Source organism: Maylandia zebra, linkage group LG9, assembly GCF_041146795.1.
Source record: "Maylandia zebra isolate NMK-2024a linkage group LG9, Mzebra_GT3a, whole genome shotgun sequence".
In the NCBI taxonomy this organism is placed as follows: Eukaryota; Metazoa; Chordata; class Actinopteri; order Cichliformes; family Cichlidae; genus Maylandia; species Maylandia zebra.
Window position 1 is genome coordinate 36,660,177 of NC_135175.1, and position 22,992 is coordinate 36,683,168.

Sequence of the window (22,992 nt, forward strand, 5' to 3'; positions counted from 1 at the left end):
TGGTCCCCACAAAGACATGTAAACATGTACACCCACACACACACAGGCATTAATGACCTCACAGGTTCATGTTTGGGGCTTTTAGCATCTTTGTGTGTCGGTCAGATTTAATTCACTCTTGTTTTGAGGTTTTGTGCCTTTTTGTTTCATTCTTTGTGCGTTTATTTTCTCTTTAAGCCTTTCAGGACTCGTGCTGTCGGCTTTTTCCTGCTGTGTTATTAGTATTTTTAATTTCTAAACTTCTTCTAAAAGAAGGACCGATGGAACATTTATGTGAAAATAAACATGATCATTTAATGTTTTTGTCAATCATTAAAAAATAAATCCTGGTCTTTCATTTTGCTGCTGCGTTGTTCACAGAAACACATATTTTCCTGTTTCTTTCTGTTTGTGTGTTTTGCCTGTTTAGCGCTGCTGAGCAGGAAAACCCAGACGAACAAAAACCTCTTTTAAGTAAATGTTTGAGTCACTTTGGCTCTGAACTGTAAAAAACTGCAGACTGAACCAGATTTGAAGGCATCACAGGAACAGCCTCACATTCAAAACATGAAAGACAGGACTTTTATTTTGAAACACTCAGGAAATGACAGATGGAAAGTTTTTTAATTAAAGAAAATTATTATTTTATGCATTAAGTTCGACAATCACCAAAACTGTGATGATCCTCACATCAGCTTTACTGTGTGAGGTCACATACAAAATCATTAATGTTACTATTATTATTATTATTATTATTATTATTATTATTATTATTATTATTATTATTAATATTATTATTATTATTATTAGAGACTTGCGGAGAGAAGAGGTGGAAACATTTTGATTTTCATAAATTTAACAGACTAAAAACCTACAAACATGTTTGGTGCTGAAGAAAAATGGAAACTATCAGAACATCAGAATAAAAAAGCTCAAACTGAAACTGTGGGGAGGTCTGAGTGAGACGCAGCAGAGCCCCACGGTGAGTGTCTGTCCGTGTCTGTGGAACAACAACGTTTGGATCACTTGCAGTCGCAGAGCAGCGCGGCGCCTCGCAGCGTCCAGTGCTCGGGCGGCTGCACGCTCCTCAGCTGCAGGGAGAAGATGAAGTTCAGGTCGGTGCGTCGAGGCTTCTTGTAGACGGGACACGAGTACAGGCTGACCGCCCCCCCGCCGCCAGGGGGACGCTTACTGTCGGCCGTGTTGGCTGAGCTGACGGCGAAGACGTGGACCACAGGGAGGGGGGTGAAGAGGACCTGAGGGGCCGAGACAAACTTATTATTACTGAGCAAAAACAAAAATACTTTGATTTCATTTAGTTCCTAAACTTTAGTTTAGATTTAGTTTCTGAATCATTTAATAATTCATAATTTTTCATTAGATGAATCTTTTAAAAACTCTTAAAATGTTTTTATGTTAATTTACAAAAAAATACAGAAACAGTAAAACGTTGGACTTTTGAACGCTGAAGTTTTTTAAAGCTTCAGTTTATTATTTTAATTTAAGTAAAAAAACACTGATTTTAAAAAGACAAACTTTGGGCGGAGCCTCAGCGAGTTTGGCGCCACGTCTGTCCCATCCCGCTCCATCCAGAAAGAGGCCATAGATATAGACTCCACCCACATCTTCAGGGGGCGGAGCTGAGACGTCCTCCCTCATCATCTTGGTGACATCGTTGCTAAGGGTGACCGTGTCCAAGGCCCAGCCCCTGGACAGGTTGGAGCGTGTCGTCTCCTGGCGCATGGCGGTCAGGAAACCCTAAAGAAACAAAAAACATTCGGAAAGAAAACTGAAGAATTCCAAAACTCCAGATTTCCGGAACAACGAACCAACCTGCGGGTTGAAGAAGCCGGTGAGCCAGAACTGGTTGGGCCGGCCGGCGCTGATCCACGCGCTGAGCTGCTGGTTCCTCTCCAGCAGCTCGCTGAACCAGAAGCCGAGCGTGGCCGACGGCCAGCTGAGCCTCAGCCACAGGCGCGGGATCCGAGCATCGAACATGCTGTCGAGGGCGTCGCGCAGGTCTTCAGACATGATGATGGTCCCTGCAACGGCGGAAGCACGAGTCAGATCGAGCGTCAGTGAACACGTGTGTGTGTGTGTGTGTGTGTGTGTGTGTGACTGACCATCGATGGCCAGTCTGAGGTCAGTGAGCGTGCTCCGTACGCTGCTGATGACACGCTGCATTCGGTCCAACTCCTGTCGGAGGAAGATGTTCATTGGCTGAAGAGGACCCATCTTCTGGAGTTGACCTTTGACCTTCAAAACACACAGAGGCATCATGTTTCTCCAGAGGACTCATGAACGTGTTCGTGTTTGATGGTTCAGAGATGCCAGATTCTGCTGATGATTTGAAGTCTGAATTCATCTAAAAGAATCAGACGCTGACAAATCTGCTGTCTGAAATCTATTCACTCGTTTCCATCATTCACTGGGCGACGGTCGGGGTTAGCAGCCGGGCTCTAGAGTACAACCACACTGTGCTTTATTGTCACATTTATCTCTGCATTCTTTTTCACTTCCTGTCAAAGTTCAATAATGTTAGCTTAGCATAAACATTAGAGACAGGAAACAGCTACCCCGGCTCGGTCCAAACGTACACAAATCTGCTCACCTGCATCTCTGACACTCGTGTATTAGTACACTGTTTGTTTGAGCTGCACAGAGCTGCATGTGTTTCTTGAGCCTAACAAAGCTGCTTTGAACATGAGCACATTTTTGTTTTTAACTTGGCAGCTTGTTGCTTACACAGCAGCTCAGCTGTTTCCAGTATTCATGCTAAGCTAAGCTAGCTGGTGGGATTGTGTTCTTCGTCGAGTTTTGGGTCGGCCGTTCGGTGCTAAACAAACACCTCATGTGGGATGTAGTCAGGTGGCAGCTTCTCCAGCATCTCATTGGCTAGTCTCTGCACGCTGGCCTCCCTGGTCTCCCCGGCCCCGCCTCCGGTGTCCTTCGGTTGGATGTTGATTATGGTGCTCAGCGTGTCATTCGCCAGGTTGGTCTGGTAGGTGATGTCAGCGTTGGGGTGGAGTCCAAACACCTGCAAACAGGAGAAATGTGACATGTGACTGGGCTAGTACTGCCTCGGTGTGGACGCGTCCCGTCTCTGAGCGTGCTCGGACCTCCGGTGAGTCGACCAGCGGCAGCCCCTCGATGTGCTGCAGGACCTCCTGGATGCTCTTGGCCTTGGCAGGGATGCTGTAGCCCTTAAAGAAGCAGAAAGCTTCACTGAAGGTGCTCTCACTGAACCAGACACTCGTGAACGTGTTGAGGAGCCGTTTGTCCAAGTCATCCGTCACCCGACCGCCATACTGGACTTCACCTGGAGAGCAGACATGAAGAAAGAATCAGGAAGATTTCTAGAGACCTGAAGACCTGGAGGTTTCTCTCATAATCTGATGGATGAAACGTTACGGTGGAAAGAACAGAGCAGGTTTAAAGAGACTGACCGAGCATGTAGCGCAGACAGCTCCAGTTCACGCCTCTCTTCACGTCCAGGTTGTCCAAGTGGTTCTGCACAAACTGGATGCTGGAGGTAAAATCTGCCTGGTTGAACTCGTAGGGGATGTTCCAGCCGAGCGGACCGAACTTACGACGCTCCTGATGGGATAAAGAAGAAGAAGGAGAAATGATAACATCAGAATGATCTTACAGGAGCTGTTTTCCACAAAGAAATGGTGGATTTATGAATCTGATCGTGTGGGTGTTGGCAGATACCTGCACGGTGGTGTGGAGGAAGGCCACAGCGTACAGCAGAGGCTTCCACTGAGGCAGGTTGCTGATCTCTAGCTGGTCCTGAGTGACACCATTAAAAGTCCTCTTCAGACCGGCTTTCATGCCTGATGCCGACAGATAAAATAAAATAAGTGGGAAAGTGAAAGACAGCGAAGGATCAATAAAAATTCACGAGTTCATCAGGATCATGTCTCCTACCAAGAGGAGGTTCATTGGTGAACTTGATGGAGGACTGAAGGAAGGTGATGGGGAACCTGCTCACAAACACAAACACAGTCAAGCAGCTCTGCTGGTTTAAGCTGAGACTAAATGTGCCGTAAAGTGAACCTGCAGAGGGGCCGCCAGGACTTAAAGCAGGACCTCAGACCTCGTCATTGTTACCTGGGGTGCACGTCGGTCGTCAGCCACACTCGGAAATCTTTGTGCACGCTCTCCGGCACGGCTGATGTGACCGTCTCCAGCAGCTCATCCAGGAAGTCCAGTCCCAGGTGGCAGTTCTGGAGGAGGAGCCAGCCGCCGTCCAGCATGCTGTTGGCCAATAGCCTGCGAGCGTGAACCTCTTGGCCCTGACCCATGGAGATGGGACGGCACGGCGCCCCCTGCAGCAAAAAAAATCAAATCTAGGCTTTAACAAAATAAATCAGTGTTTTTCCTTAATTTGCTTTTGCTCCTATACTTTCAGCAATTTTTCTATAAATACACAAAAATTATTTCTGTATTTTCTTGTGTACCCCGGTCATCTGCACTCTTTAGGTTTAAAGTAAATATCCGATCACTTGCTTAAATAGGATTTATGACTATATTATTCGTACTTAGTATTAATTATTTCGGTAGTTTCCGATGTTTTTCCTTTTTATTACATCATCGTTCACCTCCGCCCTTTCACTGCTCGCCCTCACCTTATTCTTGGCTAATCTCTCGATGTTCTCAGTCGGGTCGGAGCCCATCGACAGCAGACACACCATCGGCGTTTGGTTGTTGCTCTCTGCCAACATGGCGTCCAAGTCCAGGACCGTGCCTTCGGCGTACTGTTGGCCCAGAGAATCTGAGATGTAGCGCCGCGCCTGCAACCATCAGCTGTTAGCCTCCACATTAACCAGTCTGCTCTGTCAGATCAAATCAGCAGTCAGACCTGAGCGATGGTCCGGTCGGGGCACCAGCTCCGGATGAGCAGAAGCTTCCGGAAGGTGTCGAGCTTCTCCTCGTAGCCATCGGGCAGCGGGGCGTCTTCTGGCGCTGGATGGTCGAACCACGCTTTCCAGGCGCGCTCGTTCTGGTTCACCTGGTTCAGAATCTGGAAGAACGCAGGCAGGCTGGACAGCTGCACCAGGTTCAGCCAGGTCTGGTCCAGGATCCAGCGCCGTGGCTTCGATTCTACAGAGTTCAGGTCCAGAGAGGCTCCACCTACACCGAGAGAGAAACCACTTTCACTCTCAAAGGACTCTGGAGGATGCAGGAGAAGAAAGGAGGAGGAGAAGGTAACCTTTGATGAAGGTGAGCACCTCCACGTGCGAGATGATTCGGGCCTGCAGGTCAATCTTTAGAGCCAACAGCAGAGTGAAGAGCAGCTTGTGTTCCTCGTACAGACCTCTGGCTGTGTAACGGTACACCTGAGGGACAGACAAACATCCTGAACCTCCACTCGAGTGCACGTTACAGGAAAGAAAGGACAGCCCTGAGGTGTGCGCTGATGAGGAGCACCTGGTAAGTGAGGAAGCTGATGATGTTGCTAATGCGTTTGGAGGTGACCTGCGACCTGGCCGAGTTCTGCATGGACGAATCAAAAAGCCCGAGGAACTGCCACAGCGACGTCTGGTACATGACGTTCACCAGCGACATCTCCACAATCAGGAAGTAGAGGATGCTCCCCCTGGTGGCCACTGGCCGGTACTCCTCCCTGGCCTGGTTAATCTTCACCTCTGTCTCCGCGGCAACCGTCAGCTTCTCACTTACCTGGAAGATAAAAGGACTCAGACAGGACCTACAGCTGTGGGATACTTTTTGTCTGTGATTTGAACCGGGGGAACAAATCGTGGCAGGATCAGCCTGATGTTATTTGTATCTCACTGTAACTTTACTGTATAAAGAGCAAACATCTCCAACATGTCAGGAGTAGTTAGTCATTACAACAAGTGTTTGTGAACTAAAAATCAAGAATGTGGGATACTGTTCGTCCGTGATTTGAAGAGCCCAGCGCTGCTCCCACTTTTTTTAAATTCATTTATTTTATTTATAAAATTTATTTAATTTTATTCATACTGTGCCCCCCTGCAAGGGCTCTGCGCCTCCCCTAGGGGGCGCCCCCCCCCCCCATTTTGTGACCCTTACAGCGGATTTATTCTTCACATTCCAGCTGCAGACTTTTATCCTTGGACGTTAATAGAGTGCAGCTGATGATTTTTAAATGTTTTCCTCGATGAACATTACAAACATGCATCAGACAATAACTTTTATCCCGTCTTCCTTCTCTCACCCCAACCGGTCGCAGCAGATGGCCCCGCCCCTCCCTGAGCCTGGTTCTGCTGGAGGTTTCTTCCTGTTAAAAGGGAGTTTTTCCTTCCCACTGTCGCCAAAGTGCTGCTCATAAGGGGTCATATGATTGTTGGGTTTTTCTCTGTATCTATGAAGTGCCTTGAGGTGACTTTTGTTGTGATTTGGCGCTATATAAATAAAATTGAATTGAATTGAATTGAATTGAATTGAATTAAGGAGACGCAGTGAAGGAGCAGCTGGTACCTCCTGAGCGGTGATCTTGGTGACGCTCAGCACCTCGATCAGAGACTGGTCCTCCACCAGCGAGCCCTGTGTGCTGGTGAGCCTGAACAGCAGGCTGTCCTCCAGCTCCTGCATCTTCCTCTTGTTGGACGTCACCTCCTCCAGGAGCTTCACTCGCTCTGCCTCCATCTCCTTCATCAGAACACGGGAATCGTTTCAAAATGAGGGCAGGCATATTTAATCCACCTTCAGTTCAGTGCACAGAAACGTTATCTTTGTTCGTGGCCTGTTTGGCCTCCGCTGAGATGTTGGGCGGACACGTGGGTTCAGACGTTCCCACCAACATAAAGCAGACAGCATGAGTGTGTGGTGTAAAACATCTTAATGTGGACGTGCCGAGCGCTACAATGGCCTTCAAACATACCGTAGGAAATGTAACTAGCTAACTCATTAACTACGTCACTGATTGGATAACTGGCGGGTGGAGTGACCTGCTTCTCCAGCAAGATGACCCGTCCCAGCAGCTGGTCCTCCAGGCCTCTCTGAGTGACGGTGAAGTCCACCACGGCTGTCCTGGCGCTGACCTCAGGGCTGTATGCTGGGTTGGCCATCTTGGTGGTAATGTAGAGCGTGAAGCCCTTCATTACATCCACCTCCTTGTCTCCAATCTTCACCTGCAGGAGGAGGAGAAACATCCGTTACTGTGTCTTCTTCCTCGTTTAGCCTCCGGTCCAGATCAGCTGTTTTACCTTGTAAGTGGAGCCAGACTTGATGTAGTTTTTGTCCAGTATGTTGTCCAGGACAGGGTCCAGTTCCTCACCAACGTCCTCCAGCAGCAGGGGGCGCCCAAGAGACAGGCTGTCCTCCAGGTGGGAACGGAAGTATTTGTGGTTCAAAGACGTCACCTGAGCCACAGAAGAAGAAAATCACGAACAGTCAGCGAAGCGCTCGGACTTTGAGTCACGTGCTGACGCTCTCACCTGCAGCTGCTGGTCTCGCTCTCTGTTCTGGATCCAGGTCTTGCCCTGGCCCTGGGGGTCTATCAGCAGTGGGTAGCGGGACGCCTTCGTCACCACGATGCCGTTCTGGATGGACAGGTCGTCGCTGGGTAAACCCTGCAGGTTCCACTCGCTCACTGTGGCGTTGTCCACCAGCAGACCAATCACGTTCAGCTCCTGCAGGAGAAACGGAGTTACATCATCAGCAGGTCAGAACGAGCTCGTTCAGCAGGGTTTGGTTCCTCATGTTTAAGAACCAACAGAAACAAGGCGGCTGTGATGTGTTTCATCATCTAACCAATAATATGGCTGCTTTGTCTGAGCTGCAGGTATCTGTGTCTCTGGGACACACTCCTACTGTCTGTGGATTCTCTGTATAAACATTCAGCCGTGACATCTTACGGGACTGAAGGGGAGGAGCTTCTCCTCCATCTCTTTCCTCCACAGCGTCAGCAGCAGGCTGCGGTACTCCTGGTTAAAGGGGCCGGCGTAGGACAGGAAGCCTGTGGCCAGAAGGACGTCCCCCACCAGGTGTTTGATCTGAGTCTGAAACCCCGCGCTGCTGTCGGTCCAACGGACCTGAGGCACAACAAGACGAGGTGTGAGATGAAGGAACGACGGACCAATGAACCGTTAGATGGATGAAAGGTAGAAGCTGACCTTTTCTCCTCCCAGGCCGTCGATCAGAGCGCGAGCGTTGGCCATCTTCCGGCGGCAGGCCTGGGCGTCATCCTCCAGGTCCTGCTTCTCCTTCATGGCAGCGTCGTAAAGCGCCTGAAGGTCCAGATCAGACACATTTACCAAACTTTAAACATAATAATCGATTAAAATGTTATCAGTGCAAAAAGAAGAGAGAGTACCAAATGAGTGGAGACGAAAAACTAAAGTGTCCAAACGAGTCAGCGAGTTTCACAAAGACAGATTTAACTGATAGCAAACTGCTGAACTACAGATGGTCATGATTCTCAGAAGGTTCAATACTCAATAAACCATAAAAACAACAAACCAGTGACCATGACGTTTGTATTTTCCCTCATTTCTTGTTACGGCTGCTGTTTAACCACCAAAACAGAGGAAGGCTGAAATGCTGCTGTGCACAGAAACTCTACAAGACTTTGAACCCAAATAAAACTGAAGAGAGTCGAAAACCTGCAGTGACAGTGAAACAGGAAACTGCCTCATGATTAGAGATTTGACTGACTTCAGTTCAGTCTTTATTAAAGACGACAGTCTGAGAGCGGGAACACAAACACACTTTACCTGCACCGCGTCCAGCTCCAGCTGTTTAGCATCCAGCTGTTCCTGAGCCTTAGTGAGTTCAGCCTGAGCCACCAGCAGACGGGCCTCCTGCATGGCCAGGTTAGCCTGCGCGCACACACACACACTATAATGAGCGCCTGTGTCAGGCTGGCTCCTGCTCTCATGGATACTGACAGCTCTGCGTTCACCTTCAGAGGAAGAACCTCCTTGTTGATGCTGAAGAAGTCGACCATGGCCTGAGTCCAGGAGCAGAGCCCCGCCACGTTTCCACAGATCCTCTTGGCCGTCTCCATGTTGTAGTCGTCCATGTGGAGGTAAGGAGCGAGCAGCTCCACCACCTCCTCTGTGATGGAGTCCTGCAGCACCGAGACGTCAAACATCACCTCAGTTCATGCGTTCATGAAATCTGCTCTCAGTGCAGATCTACCAACTTAGAATCATTTTACTGCAGCGGGATGTCTGTTTGGCTTCTTGCTGCATTTCCTGTCTTTATGTTTTATCACGATCATGTCAAAGTAAACAGAATCTTATGATAATATAAGAATATAAACATAAACATAAAGCAGGACTTTATAATGACAGAGAGCAGACGGGTGGATCAGCTGACGCTCCGAGGTTCTCCAGGCGGCGCGCCGACCTCAGAGATCCACAGCTTAGCAGGTATGTGACACACGGAGAGAGACAGTAGGTGATGAGAACATGAGAGGGGAGTTTCCCCCTGACACACACACACACAAACACACACACACACACACACACACACACACACACACACACACACACACACACACACACACAGACACACACACACACACACAGACACACACACACACACACACACACACACAAACACACACACACACACACACACACAAACACACACACACACACACACACACACACACACACACACACACACATCTGAGTGTGTGAGGTCAACGTGTGTCCATCTGACACTTCTTCAAAAGAGTGAAGCTTCATGAACATGAGGACTCATTCAAACTCAGGTTTATGCTGCAGCTGGAACAAGTATAATAATACCAGTGTGTGTGTGTGTGTGTGTGTGTGTGTGTGTGTGTGTGTGTGTGTGTGTGTCTGTGTGTGTGTGTGTGTGTGTGTGTGTGTGTGTGTCTGTGTGTGTGTCTGTGTGTGTGTGTGTGTGTGTGTGTGTCTGTGTGTGTGTGTGTGTGTGTCTGTGTGTGTGTGTGTGTGTGTCTGTGTGTGTGTGTGTGTGTGTGTGTGTGTGTGTCTGTGTGTGTGTGTGTGTGTGTGTGTGTGTGTGTGTGTTTGTGACCTTGCTGAAGTTGAGCAGGGTGCTGAGGAAGGCCGAGTTCTGCATCAGCTTCATCGCCTCGGCCCACGACGGTCTGGGACAAGGTCGTTCGGGGTCAGAGGTCACGGCGTCGACCTGAGAAAGATGACAGATTTATAAAGCATGTCGTGACTCTGAGGGAACGTTTCAGGCTCCGACTGTGACCTTTCTCTGGAACAGCAGCAGCACGGCGTCCATGATCCTCATGATGAGATGAGGAGGCTTCTGCAGCTTCCTCACCGTGGAGATGTCTGCTGGTTTGATGGTCTGCACACAGAGACAAACTCTGAGGCTGAACACGTGACACATGATGATGACGAGCAAACAGCACACAGGGACAACATGTGAGTCTGAGCTTCACTCAGACCACAGGAGGACAGCGTGTGGTAGAAACATGCAGGCAGGTCGTTTAACGCTTGTTGTTTGTCTGCAGGAGCTTTGATGGTCTCTGAGGTTTTCTCATGAACGGTGCTCAGAGCCGGCTTCACATGCTTTTACTTTACAGGTCAGATTTTAGCAGCTTAGTTTCAGAGCGGTCCACTGGGCCCTCCACCGTGGGACTACCAGCCAGTACACACTGCGCCATTGAAGCTGACACTGGTGACCAGTCTCACTGACACCATCACACACTCTATCATTATCATCGTTCAACATGTGGACGGAGGCGGCCTGCTCCATCACCTGAGGGATGCAGGTGCTGCTCTGGTTTGGAGGTGGCTGCTGAGAAGCAGCAGAACATGGACAGTTTCAGCTGCTTTTTGTTCTTTGTATTATTATTGTAACACAGATGTAACTGTGAGCAGGTGTCACAGGACCAGCTCTGTTTACTGTCATGCAGACACACTGAGTGTGTACATGAGTGAACACGGCCTCAAACCTGTGAGCACACACGGACGTTTCAGCTAAGATTGTTTCTCTGTGATCGTCTTCTTCTTTTGTTTCAGTTTTTAGTTCAGTTTGAGTCAAACTGAAGCCAGTGAAGCTTTGACTCTTCTGTTGTCGCCCACCTGAAGCTCGTGTAAAGTCATGTAAAGACTCAGTGGACGAGTCCACGTGGTCACAGCAAACAGACGGACACACGGCCGCTCGCCATTTGCTGATGAAGCTTACGTCGCTCTGACCTGAGCGCTCTGTGGAGGACGTGTAAATACAATGGAGGACTGAGTGTAACCTGTAGGGCAGCCTCAGCAGCCTGCAGAGCCGGTTTCGCAGCCTCCAGTTTGGACTCTGCTGCCATTTTATCGGCTTCGATCTCGTCCACGATGAGCTGAGCTTTATCCTTCACCTTCTGCACCTGCTGCTTCACCTGTAACCACAGAGCGGGGCATTAAACAGCTAGCTGACTCCGCCCACTTGTAAAGCTCCCGGTTTACATGTAATTAAAAGAAAAATGCCAATGAAGACTGTGTAGCACAAACGGAGGACGTCAGAGGTTCACCCCAGAGTCAGACTCATCTGTGACCATCACTCAACGTTTCACATGTTGTTTCCTCGTCGCTCTGCACTTCTGTTCAGTAACATGATGACAAACAGCGTCTGAGGCTCCTTCACGTTAGCTTTATGTTTCATAACAGACTAATAAACCTTTCAGACGCGTCTCGCTCGCTAACAGGAAACATGTTTTTTCACCTTTTCGGCAGCCTGAGCTTTGGCCGTGACCTCCTGCAGGACCTGGTCTGCCCTCTGGGAGGCGACGGCGAGCTCCTTCTCCTTCACCAGCAACTCCTCAGAGAGCTGAGACACCGACTGCTCCGCCTCCATCAGTTTACAGAGACCTGCAGGAAGCAACACAAGCATGTGCAGCATCAGCTCGCCTCTCCATCTCCACCTGAGACAGGAAGTACAGGACGGTTTAGCCCCTCCCATCAAACCATGCTCACCTGTCTGCATGCGCTCGGCCAGCGTGCCGACGTGAGCGATCTTCTCCGTGTAGACCAGCTTGTAGCTGTCGATGAAGGACAGGTAGGACTTTGGCGTCACAAACGTCTGGCGGCGGAAACGCTCGAAATACTCGCCACACTTCTCTGCCACCAGGTCCTGTGAACATCTCGGTCATGTGATCAGTCCGCTCAATACGCTGGCAATTATAAGCTACCAGATTATTGTGGGAGCGCTACCTGGAAGGTTCCCATGGTAACCACAACGCTTTGCTTGATGTCCTCTGAGCAGCGGAGGTCCTGGTACTGAGACAGGAAGTGATGCGATACAGCGATGAGGGCGTCCTGAGGCCAACGCTGGAACCAGTCCACTGTGCAGCCGGAAATCAGACCTGGGAACTGTTCAGGGCAGAGGTCAAAGGTCACTGATGAGAAACAGTAATTCTTAGGAGGACGGAGCCTTTGGCTCCACCAGCTTACAGCATCATCAGGGTCATGTGACCAGTGAACCTGAGTCCTCGCCGCACCTTTAAGGCACGAGAGCGGAACTTCTCCCCGACAGGCGAGAAACAGAGGACCACGTGGAGGTTGCTCCGCACGCGGGACAGGAAAAAGTCGTAGAGGTTCTCAGGCGTCGGCGGGCGGCGAGGATGCTGGCGCTTCATCACGGGAATCAGGTCCTGAGTGATGTCATCCAGCTCGTCTCGAGCAAACAGGTTGGAAACTTCACCGCTCGCCAGGACGTTGTTCATGTATTCTGCAGGAGAGGAGACAGGAGTCAGAAAACAAGACGGGCCCTGACCCCATGACCTCCTGACCTCTGACCTTTGCTTCCATCAGCAGGACAAACAAACAGTGTAAAAAAATCAGTTTTCCTCCTTTTACATTCAGACTTCCTGATATTTCACATGATGATTCACATGAACAGATAAAGTTTGAGCTGATGTTTGTTCTGCTGTGGTGCAAACTAAAGACGTGAGCGAGTTTCATCATCTGTGAATCATCAAAGCTGTCAGCTGATCGTTGGCACCCAGGAAGGCTTCTTCTTTGATGTCATTGTCGCTGAACAGGAAGGTGACGCCTTTCCCGCGCTGACCGGCGATCCGATACAGAGACTTCAGATCCTCCAGCAGGTTACTGCTGCCGTACGACCTGCAGCACACACACACACACACACACACACGCACACACACACACACACACACGCACACACACACACACACACACACACACACACACACTTATACTGTAAGTAACACAGAGAAACCCCAACACTCAGACGATCCCCTCTGAAGGAAAAACTCCCTTTCAGCAGGAAGAAAATTCCTTTTTATTGTGTTAAATATTTGTTGGGGGCAGAATGTTCGAAAAGTAAATGAATGTCTTCCTCCGTCACCCCCAACAGGTGGTGGCAGATGGCCCCGCCCCTCCCTGAGCCTGGTTCTGCTTCTGTTCTTCCTGTTAAAAGGGAGTTTTTCCTTCCCACTGTCACCAAGTGCTTGTTCACAGGGGGTCGTCTGATTGGTGGTGTTATTGTAGGGTCTTTATCTTACAGTATAAACACAGTGAGGCGGCTGTTGTTTAATTTGCTGCTATATAAATAAAATAGTTTATCACAGAACTTCATTTACAGACTTTCTTCTGCGGGTTTGTGAGGAGTTCTGCCTGAAAGGGAGGAGTGTGAATATCTTGTGGATGAGGGACACTGGATTATGATTGGACGAGTGCTGATTGGACGAGTGCTGATTGGACGAGTGCTGATTGGACGAGTGGTGGGTCACTGAGACTGTGTCCCACCACCTGTTTAGACTTCTGCCCAGTGAGTTTGTTTTTCACACCTGACTTATTTGTGTTTATTTTCCGTTGGTCACGATGAATCGCAGGAAGCACTCACCTGCTCAGTGTGATCTGGAAGGTTTGGTATCCTGCGATGAATGACGCGAGCCTCGTCAGGCTCTGCTTCCCCGACCCGCCCACCCCGACCAGCAGGGCGTTTCCTTGTGGCGTCCTCAGGATGCGTGAGATCCTCATCAGGTGGATCATCGCGTCCTGTCGTTGGACCACACACAGAGGGTCACCATCAGCTGATATGAACAAAGGTCATGGTGAAGAGTGTGACAGGAGTCATCATCACCTTGAAGAAGACCAGATCCATGGCTCCGCCTCTCACCGCCTCGTTGTACTGCTGCTGAAAAGCCGACAGCCGCTCTGCCAGAAGGTCCAGCGATGGGATTGGCTCGTACACCTGTCAATCATATCAGTGTCCACACTTAGAAACCATCAGAAAACTATCCAACACTGAGGGACCTGAAGACTTTAGCTGTGTCCCAAAACGTCGGCTCCATCCTTCGGAGGACCCGGCCTTCGCGGTCTACGTGGATTAATTAGAGTAATATTAAAACTCAGCGGCCGCCATTGTTGGAAACTGGAATTGGCTGGGCCGCGCTATGAATTCTGGGATATGGTGGGCCACGAAGGACAAACCCGACCCATCCTTTAGTGAAGGCCGCATTTGAAGGAGTCGACGAATTGGGACAGCCTTCGCTGCCTGGCGGTGACGTAATCGGCCTTCGAACGCAGCCTCCGGAGGATGCAGCCGGCGTTTTGGGACACAGCTTTAGTCTCTTTTCATTTTTGCTGGACTTTATTTAACTTACGACTAAATAAAAAATTCACTTTAATAAAAATATTAAAATAAATCAGATTCTGAGACCTTCGGAGCCTCCAGCTCAGCGTCTTCAGGTTCATCTCCCGTCGCCTCCGGGGCTTCACGCAGGAAGTCCACAAAGCAGCTGTTCCACTGAGCATGCTCAGTCAGAGCTCTCCCATGATCCTCCACTGTGACCTGAGGGAGAGGAGCGTTAGATACAGTCCAGAAGATTTACTCACTGCTGTTTGTGCCGCACTTTAAATAAAAAGTTGTTGTTGTCTCATGAGATAAGTTCCTGTATCATCTTTAATCTGACGGCTCTGATTCCAGAGACGTTTATTGGACAACAATGTTTTTATTTTGCACTGAAAATTCAGTTTTACACAGAAAACGTGAATCAAACCAAAAAAACAGAAGCAGGAAGTAAAACACATGACTGAACACAGAGTCAGGTGGAAACAATCAGGGCGGGAAAAACACAACGACAGGAAGTAAAAGCAGACACACAAAAAGAGACAAACACAGAACACAAAGGGTGACAAAGACGCAACACGAGAGCCGGCAGAAGCCGACCAAAGATGTAACGATGACGTTCATATAGCTGCTGATTTCATTCCTGAACAAAAGCCTGATATCAGAGAAATAAAGATTATTCTGAACTGTGACTCATGCAAAGCTCCTCTGGTAGCAAATCATCTGTAAAAGAACAAAATATTTGAGATTGGGATCATTTATTGTCACGTCCAGGGTTAATGAAGCTGCCAGTTTGGAATCTTTTATTTGACGAGCAAATTTCCTAAAAATGGATCAACTATATCTCCCAGAAATCCCCTTCTCTTAGTTTTCAGTATTATTAACATTTATTGAGTTATTTAGTGTAAAAAGGAAACTCAGTCTTTGCCAAAACAAGCAGCAGGTCATGTTCTTTCTGTTCTGTAAGCTGTGACTGAGGGCCACAGTGCTGATGTCAGAGCGCACACACCGCCTCCACGATGCTGCCGAACGCTCGTCTGTCGCCGCTGTCGACGAATCGATCGGCGATCGCTCTGCAGCACTCGTGATGGAAGAGAGCGGAGAGGAGCTCAGAGCTCTGACACACCTCTGACTTCACCGTGAGGATCCCCTGAAACACACAGGGACTCGTTCACATCGCCGGGTCAGAGAGTTGCTTCAGGATAAATGTACGAGTGAGAAAGTCTCAGGAAAAAGGACAAAACGTTTATTCAGGATTAAAAGAAGAAGAAATAAAACCATGTGTGATTTTTCCTACCTGCCAGATTCTGCTGAGGTCACGCAGGTTGAAGATGTAGTGAAACTTTGCAGGAGACGGTAACATCTGAGGAGAGAGACGATCACATGTGAGAAACATCCACAGACTGAATGCAAACAAAATCAAGTCAAGCAAAGTTACAATTCTCAAAACTCATCAACATGTCAAATTTGTTCAGGTGCCTGGGTCGTCGAGCCAGAGTTTGCAGTGTGACATTATTATTGATCATTTCTGGTCTTTTGCTTTCTTTGTTAGAGTTCTCTGTCTATGGTTTCTGTGTCCATAGCTGCTCTGTCTCCCCTCGTCGAGGCTGCGTCTGTGTTGTTTCCTGAGAAGTTCTGCTTTGTGTTCTTTTTCTCTCCCTCTGTCGCCTGGGCGGAGCTCATTGTGGGCTCCGCCTTTGGCCTACATACCTGGGAGATGATCAACACCCGCGTCTCATTAACTGGCCTCTACTAAAGGGAAGAAGCCAGGCTGCTCTTTGCTGGATCGTTGCTTGACCTGTGTCGGTGAAATCCCGGCTTGGACACTACAGTCTAGTTCCCGCGTCTCAGCTTCTTGTGTTAACGCTTTTGTTTCCTGTGTACAGACCCCCTGGACCTGCTCTCGTTCCCTACGGAGTTTCTGCTGCGAGAGAGGAGTGAATGACTGGTGAAGAGGAGTGAGAGTGTTGCCCTGCTTTTCCCCGTGGATTCCCTGGAGCCCTGATCCCCGCACGCTTGTATATAGCACTGAGTCCCTGTCACACATTTCAGCTGGTGTTTGTGAGGAAAAGCCTTCTGTTCTTCCTCTGAGCAAGGAGTCCTGCATTTGAGTCCCCCAGTGACCGGAACATTTCCTCTTTTACTTTAACACGAGACTCTTTCAACGTGTCTGCTTCTGCCTCCTCGTGTCGTCAGCCCTGATTTGTCCAGCTGTGTTTCCCTCCTGTCTCCCTGATTGCTCCCTATGTGGATTTAAGCCCTGTGTTTCCTCCCTCATCTCACACTGTGTTATGTTTCCTGTCTTGCCTTCACGTGACAAAATTGGCATCAGGTGTTTGAAAATCTGAATCTGTGCAGTAAATGTGACCTTCAAATGAAAAGCAGAGACATTTAATCTCCATCATCATTAAATGAAGCGGTGAACTAATCACGAGCAGAGATCTGATACATCCTGGATGAAGTTTGATGATGACTTTGATTATCAAGTATTGATTATCCTGATTAGAACAAAGTCCCTCCTCATGTCCTCCTAATATATGAGAATTAACCTGAGAAAAGCTCAGAGGGGATCTTTCAGTGATCATCAGCTGCTTTAAATATAATTTTTTAATGACTGTTTATAAAGAATTAAATACATTTTAGCCTTCTTTTATTCTGAAGGTCCGATTTGATCTTATTTAAAAAACAAACCTTCGCCTTCACGGCCTGCCACACCCGCCTGGTGGTGGGGACGAGGGCGGCGGCGAGCTGGCACACCGGGCCGGGGAAGCCTCTCTCTGGGCAGAAGTAGCCCTGAGCCACAGTGCCAAAGATCTTATCGATGGAGGAGTTGGAGGGCAGTGTGCAGTTAAAGATGGAGAACTGGCGCTTCAGACGCTGAGGGATGTCGTTCCGACCGCCGCCGGGGTGAATCATGGCTGCCACCAGCTGGTAAACATCATTACACACATCAGTCAGTCACAGAGCAGATTATCTAACATCATCATCATCTCTCTGTTTATGATTTAAAACTTTTGAAGGAATCCCTCAAACCAACAGGTTTGTGTTCACTTCCTATATTTCCCTCCACTTCATTAGGTACAGCTGTAATACTCCAGTATATCTGTAGTGTCCTCCTGCCTTTGCTCACAGCAACCTTCATCAGTCTGTCATCATGGAAACATCCAGAATGTGCCACAGCGCTCCAACCACAGCCAAACTTCACCTGAACATCCACCACAGTGATGAACTCTCCTGGACGATCCAGGCTGTAGAAACCTCCCTGCTCCATCAGCTGACGCACGATCTCATTGGTTATCTGAGTGAGATGTGGGGGCGTGTCAGAGATACAATAATCTGATTGGTTACATGCATATCAAAGAGAACAGGGTGGGGGAAAAACTGAGCTGATTGGTTATTTGTGATGTGAGGTGGAGGTTATTCTGTGAGAAACAAAGAGGTAAGCTAGCAAAGGTTTGACCAATCACAGAGAGCCTGAAGCCCACCTGGTCGCCCCATTCGTTGATTACGGGCATGTTGATGTCGTCTATGAAGACGGTCATCCTGCGTCCGGCCGGCGGCCCGTAGGTGGTGCCCATGCGTTTGTCGATGTAGCTCTCGAGCGTCCTCTGGAACATGCCGGGCAGCGTGGCCGAAGAGAAGTTCACCGTCTTACTGAGGTGGAGCTCTGGGTCGAGCTTTCCAGTGTAGCCCTACAGGGGGAGCCAGAGAGCAAGCTGCATGCTGTAGCCTGTGCTAGCCTGTGCTGGTGAACGGTTGAGCGCACTCTTACTTTAATCATGACGGTCTTGGCTGTTCCTTGCTCTCCGATCAGCAGCACGGCCTTCCTCTGCTTCATGATGGTCTGCATCAGGAAGTCCGTCCTCACGTTGTCTACGTTGGGAACCAGGATGGACGAGTAGTCAGGGACGTGGTCTTTGGGGTAGACATACTCTGGGACCTGATCAGAACCATAAACACAGAACATGCATGCAGCATGCTGACTTCATTCTCTGCGATTAACACTCAGGAGAAACATAGAATCCTCTCACCTTGTTGGACCAGTGCTCCCAGTCTCCCTGCTCACTGATGGTGAACTCAAAGATGGTCTGGTTGTCCTGAGTGGGTGGCAGGTCCAGAGATGAGCTGTGGGCCTTTGAGACAAAAACAAAAACACCTTTCAACTCAAATGGAATATTTATATCCATTTCCAACCAGATATATCCTTTAAAAACCTTTTTTTAAAGTCCCATGTGACTCGTTTGCTCTAGCCGTGGAGGCCGTGGTGTTCAAGATTGTGATAACAGAGCAGGACTGACTCATTTCCAGATGAGTGACCCTTTGTTAGACGTCTTTTCCCGTTTTGCTTGGAACCAGTCAAAGTTTGATTGGTTTGGTATCTAAACTTAATAAAGTGGGTGCTGATCATCAGTCTGTGAACTGGGGATCATTTTCTTTCTAATGTGACAGGCTCTTCAAATGGCACTGGTGTCACTGGGTCCAAGGTTGTACTGCAAACTTTTTTTCTTTTAGCATAAAATGGTGAAACTGTTCTAGATTAGGAGCAGACGTCAGTGTGTTGGAAAAGTGGTACGAGAATCTGACCAGGACCGTGGGTAGGTCATAGCCTTAATCCTAGCCCTCTACTTAAGAGTGGGGGCGGGTAAAGGTGAGTAATCCCGCCTCTGTAGACTGTAAATATTCACACTACGGGTTCATTTGATTTGAAAACGAGGTTTGTTATGGAGTCAAAGAAAACTTTCACACACCTTCAGGAAGGCCTCCATCTTGGCTCTGTCATCCAGCTCCAGCAGTGCACCCAGAGACCACATGACCGCAAAGACAAACATGCGTCCCACATGATCATGGCCACCCTGTTTGTCCTGCGCTGCGGGGAGCAAACCCTGAAAGCACAAATATGAAAAATAACCAAACAAAAGGGCAACAAGAACTTTGAAGGCTCAGGTTCTAGTTTTTCTGGTGTTTTACTGCTGTGTCCTACCTGCAGCAGGTCAATAGTCTGTTTGATGTACATACACTCCAGCACCTGCATCTTAGGGGACACAGCAGTGAAGACAAAGTCCAACAAGTCCTGAAACAGAAGAATACAAAACTAACCTTTAGCTTTCCTGCTGTCTGATGATTTCTTTACCTTCAAGGTTGATGCATTTCTAATCTCTGCTTACAACGTCATCAGTAACTGATGTTTGGCTACATGGGTGCTGGAAACAAGCGATAAACACCAAACTGAACAGACTTTAATGGTCAAGTGCTAAAAACTGCAGTTCCTCTAACAGCCACCAGAGGTGGATGGGGTAACAGGGTAACATGTCCAACGTTACAGCAGAAATAAACGTGTTTACAGCGGGTAAGAAAACCTGTTTGTTGTCTATAGCAGTGTTCATGTCAAGTTCACTATGATTAATTATGGAGCTCATCAGGGTCCTGTGCTGGGACCAGTTTGAGTCACAGTGCACTTGCTTCTCCTCGTTTCTCCTTCTTTTGTGTAATATTGGAGAGTCTGTGGCCAACAACACAAAGTGCTTGGAGGTGATAGTTGTTGTGAATTGGTGCTACATAAATAAAACTGAAGAGAATTGAATAAAGAAGCTTTGATCCTTGTTTGCTGAGTTCAGATGAGGTTATTTTATGGTTCACTGCTTTGCCGCTCCTTTGTTGTGTATGTTTGACCAGGTGGTAACATCTTATCAATATTAAAGTGATAAATAAGTCTAATTGTGTCCCGGCGGCTCTCACCTGGTAGCAGCAGTCGAAGCAGTGTTTCAGAGCGCTGGCCTGCTGCTCTGCTAGTTTCTGTAACCAGGCCTGCAGGACGGGCCTCCAGCTGAGCACTGACGAGCTCATGAACACCATCCCGTTCCTGGACACGGTGGCTGGGGAGGCGTTGTCGATGTTGTGGGGCTCAAAGACAATCTGAGGGAAGAATATAAAATATATGGGCTGACTTGACCTCGATGCATCTCCGGTTTCTGATCATGATGTTTGTGGATTATGTCAAACTGCACCACAGTGACTGTCTGGCTGAAGTGAGGTGAGCTTTGTTTGTTTTGCTTTGACCTTGCAGCAGGGAGCCATGGGGATTCGATCGCCATTCGCCAGCGTCAGAGTTTTGTTGTCGTCTAAAACAGAGTTCAGATTCTCGATCCAGATGGCATCAACCGGACCATCCAGCACAATCCAGATGTATTCCCCCTGACACACACACACACACACGTACATATACATCTGCACTGGAGCATCATGAATGTAGGGAACATGTTGAGCTTCCATCAACCTTTTTGCCTTTCAGAGTTTTCCTCCACAGTGTGGAGAAAATGCCGTCCGTCCAGTCGTTGGTGGTCACGTCCAGCATGCCGAACATCTGCGAGGCTGTGATGGCTTTCGGGTTCATCCTCATCTCTCGGTGGGGCGAGCCGCACTCAGACATGGCCTTCATCAGCGTGTGGACGCACGCCGTCTTCCCAGCACCGCTCGGACCCAGCGTCATCATACCTGCACGAGCACAGGACAGCTCGACTCCCATGTGTGCTGAAGACTCTTTAGCATTGCCATCAGTGTGTCTGTGACCTCAGCATTACTGAACACTGGTTGTATATAAAATAAAGATTTGTGCACCAGAAGCTTTTTAAACTTTTATATACCAAATTATATTATATAACATTTACGTTTTTAATAAGCTGTTGGTTTCTAAGTGTGTAATATCCTGTTACTATATCCACAGTAAGTGTGGGTTATGTTGTTGTGACAGCAGCCAAAGACAGATTGTGTTAGTGTTGTGTTTAACAGCGTTAATGGAGCTATAATGTTGTGAAGCTCTGTGTACATGTAGAATAATAACCTGCACTCAAAACTGTTTAAACCTCATGTTGAGGAGAAAGTTAGCAAACCTTTGCAGCACTTTGTAATCACATTAGACTGATGAGTCTAAACGTGCAGTTTATGTGTTTAATGACCATAGAAACTCATGTTGAGCCTGCTTTCCACTAATTTACACTGGAACTGTAAATGAAGCTGAGTGGCGAGACGAGAAAGACTAATTAATGTGTCACTGCCTCCAGATAATTGTGTCTGTCTGTCGGGATCTTCACCATGTCGGACTCTCTGCGTCTCATAGAGCTGGACCAGTTTGAGGATCCAGGGCTGGTGAGGGATCAGACCGGCCTGCTGAGCCTGATTAAAGATGGCCAACTCCAAGTCTGGATAACCGGCTTTATCCAGAACTGCAGAGGGGGATGAAGGAAAAGCACACAGTATGAGAGCCGTCGTGTACTCATGGAGCCTCTGCTAGTGTGTTTCAGTGTTATGTGAAAGAAACGTACCAATGCCAGGAAACAGGTCATTGATCAGACTCATAAACAGAGGCTCGTCCTCGTCCACCTGCAGAAAGTCACACAAGCAATCAGGATGGCTGACTGTGGCAAGGACAAGGGCTCCCCCTAGTGGGCAACTCTAACAGTCTGATAATAATGAAATGACAACTTTAAACATAAAGTCTAATTTCTGCATTTATTACTAACACACACACCAGTTTGGAGAGGTTCATGTCCCTCAGGACCCTCATCACCACGGTCTTCTCTGGTTCTGACGGGTTAGATCGCTTCACAGCTCCCAACGTCCTCAAAACCGACAAAATGTTCCTCAGACCGAAATCATAATGGACCTGGTAAGAAAGACCAGAGAAGTATAAATAATAATATAACTAAATGCATGAGTAACAGTTTACAAAGAAGGGCAACGGAGAAATGAGAAAATCCATCAAGGAGGACAGGATGTGTGGTGGTTACAGCTGCAGGATCACCCACCTGTTTGGACAGCTGCTCCTCACACAGTTTGTAGAGGGTGTAGAACTTCCTGCTTAGGACCTGGTTGTCACGGAAACCAGCACTGGCCAATTTAACCCTCATGATGATGGCTCGGTCCGGGACCATCATGGCTACCGTGCGGAACTGAATCTTCAGGTTTTCAGGCAGCTCCTGACGGCCGGCGTAACCGGGATTCTGGAAAACCGAGAAGTTACTAGAACTTTCTGAGCGGAGGAACATCAGCACGCTCAGTGCTGGACCTGTGGCTCACTGTAGTTACTGAGCTGCCTTCATGTATCCACAACTGCTCACCTAAAGAACACTGAATACTGAACAGTGCATTGTTTCATATGCAGAGTGACTCTGATGATTTATCGTTGACTTATACTAACACCAGAGTGTTCATTAGATCAGAGGTACCATGGTGAGGAAGATGCCGAACTCGGGATCCATGTCGACCACATCTCCGTCGGTGAAGACGAACTGCTTCTTCTTGTTCTTCTTACACTGCAGCACGATGTAGATCTGCTGGGCGGCGACAGAAAGCACCGGCAGCTCGATGCGGTTAAACTCATCGAAGCAGCCCCAGGCTCCGGACTGAGCCAGACCTGCAGACACAGCACTGCACTTTCAGATCAGCATTTTGATAGAACGATCACATGTTTATTACATGTTAAGAAGATGCTGTGACTTA

The 22,992-nt window shown here is 48.4% G+C and overlaps 1 protein-coding gene across 1 annotated transcript in view; it reads right to left on the reverse strand.

The window, feature by feature from the left end:
• Positions 1-457: 457 nt before the first annotated feature.
• dnah5l (dynein, axonemal, heavy chain 5 like) overlaps positions 458-22,992 on the reverse strand; it is a 50,700-nt gene continuing 28,165 nt past the window's right edge. The window contains exons 36-85 of the mRNA XM_076888595.1: positions 22,719-22,906; positions 22,299-22,493; positions 22,022-22,156; positions 21,816-21,873; positions 21,585-21,716; positions 20,771-20,988; positions 20,554-20,688; positions 20,233-20,409; positions 19,478-19,567; positions 19,245-19,379; positions 18,528-18,629; positions 18,269-18,436; positions 17,982-18,188; positions 17,702-17,794; positions 17,188-17,424; positions 15,794-15,859; positions 15,506-15,646; positions 14,587-14,718; positions 14,008-14,118; positions 13,768-13,922; positions 12,904-13,025; positions 12,401-12,630; positions 12,114-12,272; positions 11,877-12,033; positions 11,626-11,771; positions 11,168-11,302; positions 10,162-10,263; positions 9,979-10,092; positions 8,873-9,040; positions 8,685-8,789; positions 8,085-8,198; positions 7,827-8,003; positions 7,407-7,601; positions 7,176-7,331; positions 6,918-7,100; positions 6,448-6,618; positions 5,413-5,664; positions 5,195-5,321; positions 4,844-5,115; positions 4,611-4,775; positions 4,093-4,310; positions 3,910-3,965; positions 3,694-3,815; positions 3,426-3,576; positions 3,099-3,298; positions 2,828-3,016; positions 2,103-2,235; positions 1,813-2,021; positions 1,516-1,737; positions 458-1,235 (exon numbers count right to left, since the gene is read on the reverse strand). Coding sequence (XP_076744710.1) covers positions 1,002-1,235; positions 1,516-1,737; positions 1,813-2,021; positions 2,103-2,235; positions 2,828-3,016; positions 3,099-3,298; positions 3,426-3,576; positions 3,694-3,815; positions 3,910-3,965; positions 4,093-4,310; positions 4,611-4,775; positions 4,844-5,115; positions 5,195-5,321; positions 5,413-5,664; positions 6,448-6,618; positions 6,918-7,100; positions 7,176-7,331; positions 7,407-7,601; positions 7,827-8,003; positions 8,085-8,198; positions 8,685-8,789; positions 8,873-9,040; positions 9,979-10,092; positions 10,162-10,263; positions 11,168-11,302; positions 11,626-11,771; positions 11,877-12,033; positions 12,114-12,272; positions 12,401-12,630; positions 12,904-13,025; positions 13,768-13,922; positions 14,008-14,118; positions 14,587-14,718; positions 15,506-15,646; positions 15,794-15,859; positions 17,188-17,424; positions 17,702-17,794; positions 17,982-18,188; positions 18,269-18,436; positions 18,528-18,629; positions 19,245-19,379; positions 19,478-19,567; positions 20,233-20,409; positions 20,554-20,688; positions 20,771-20,988; positions 21,585-21,716; positions 21,816-21,873; positions 22,022-22,156; positions 22,299-22,493; positions 22,719-22,906 — 7,859 coding nt within the window. The 3' untranslated portion in view covers positions 458-1,001. The remainder of the gene's footprint in view (positions 1,236-1,515; positions 1,738-1,812; positions 2,022-2,102; positions 2,236-2,827; positions 3,017-3,098; positions 3,299-3,425; positions 3,577-3,693; positions 3,816-3,909; positions 3,966-4,092; positions 4,311-4,610; positions 4,776-4,843; positions 5,116-5,194; positions 5,322-5,412; positions 5,665-6,447; positions 6,619-6,917; positions 7,101-7,175; positions 7,332-7,406; positions 7,602-7,826; positions 8,004-8,084; positions 8,199-8,684; positions 8,790-8,872; positions 9,041-9,978; positions 10,093-10,161; positions 10,264-11,167; positions 11,303-11,625; positions 11,772-11,876; positions 12,034-12,113; positions 12,273-12,400; positions 12,631-12,903; positions 13,026-13,767; positions 13,923-14,007; positions 14,119-14,586; positions 14,719-15,505; positions 15,647-15,793; positions 15,860-17,187; positions 17,425-17,701; positions 17,795-17,981; positions 18,189-18,268; positions 18,437-18,527; positions 18,630-19,244; positions 19,380-19,477; positions 19,568-20,232; positions 20,410-20,553; positions 20,689-20,770; positions 20,989-21,584; positions 21,717-21,815; positions 21,874-22,021; positions 22,157-22,298; positions 22,494-22,718; positions 22,907-22,992) is intronic.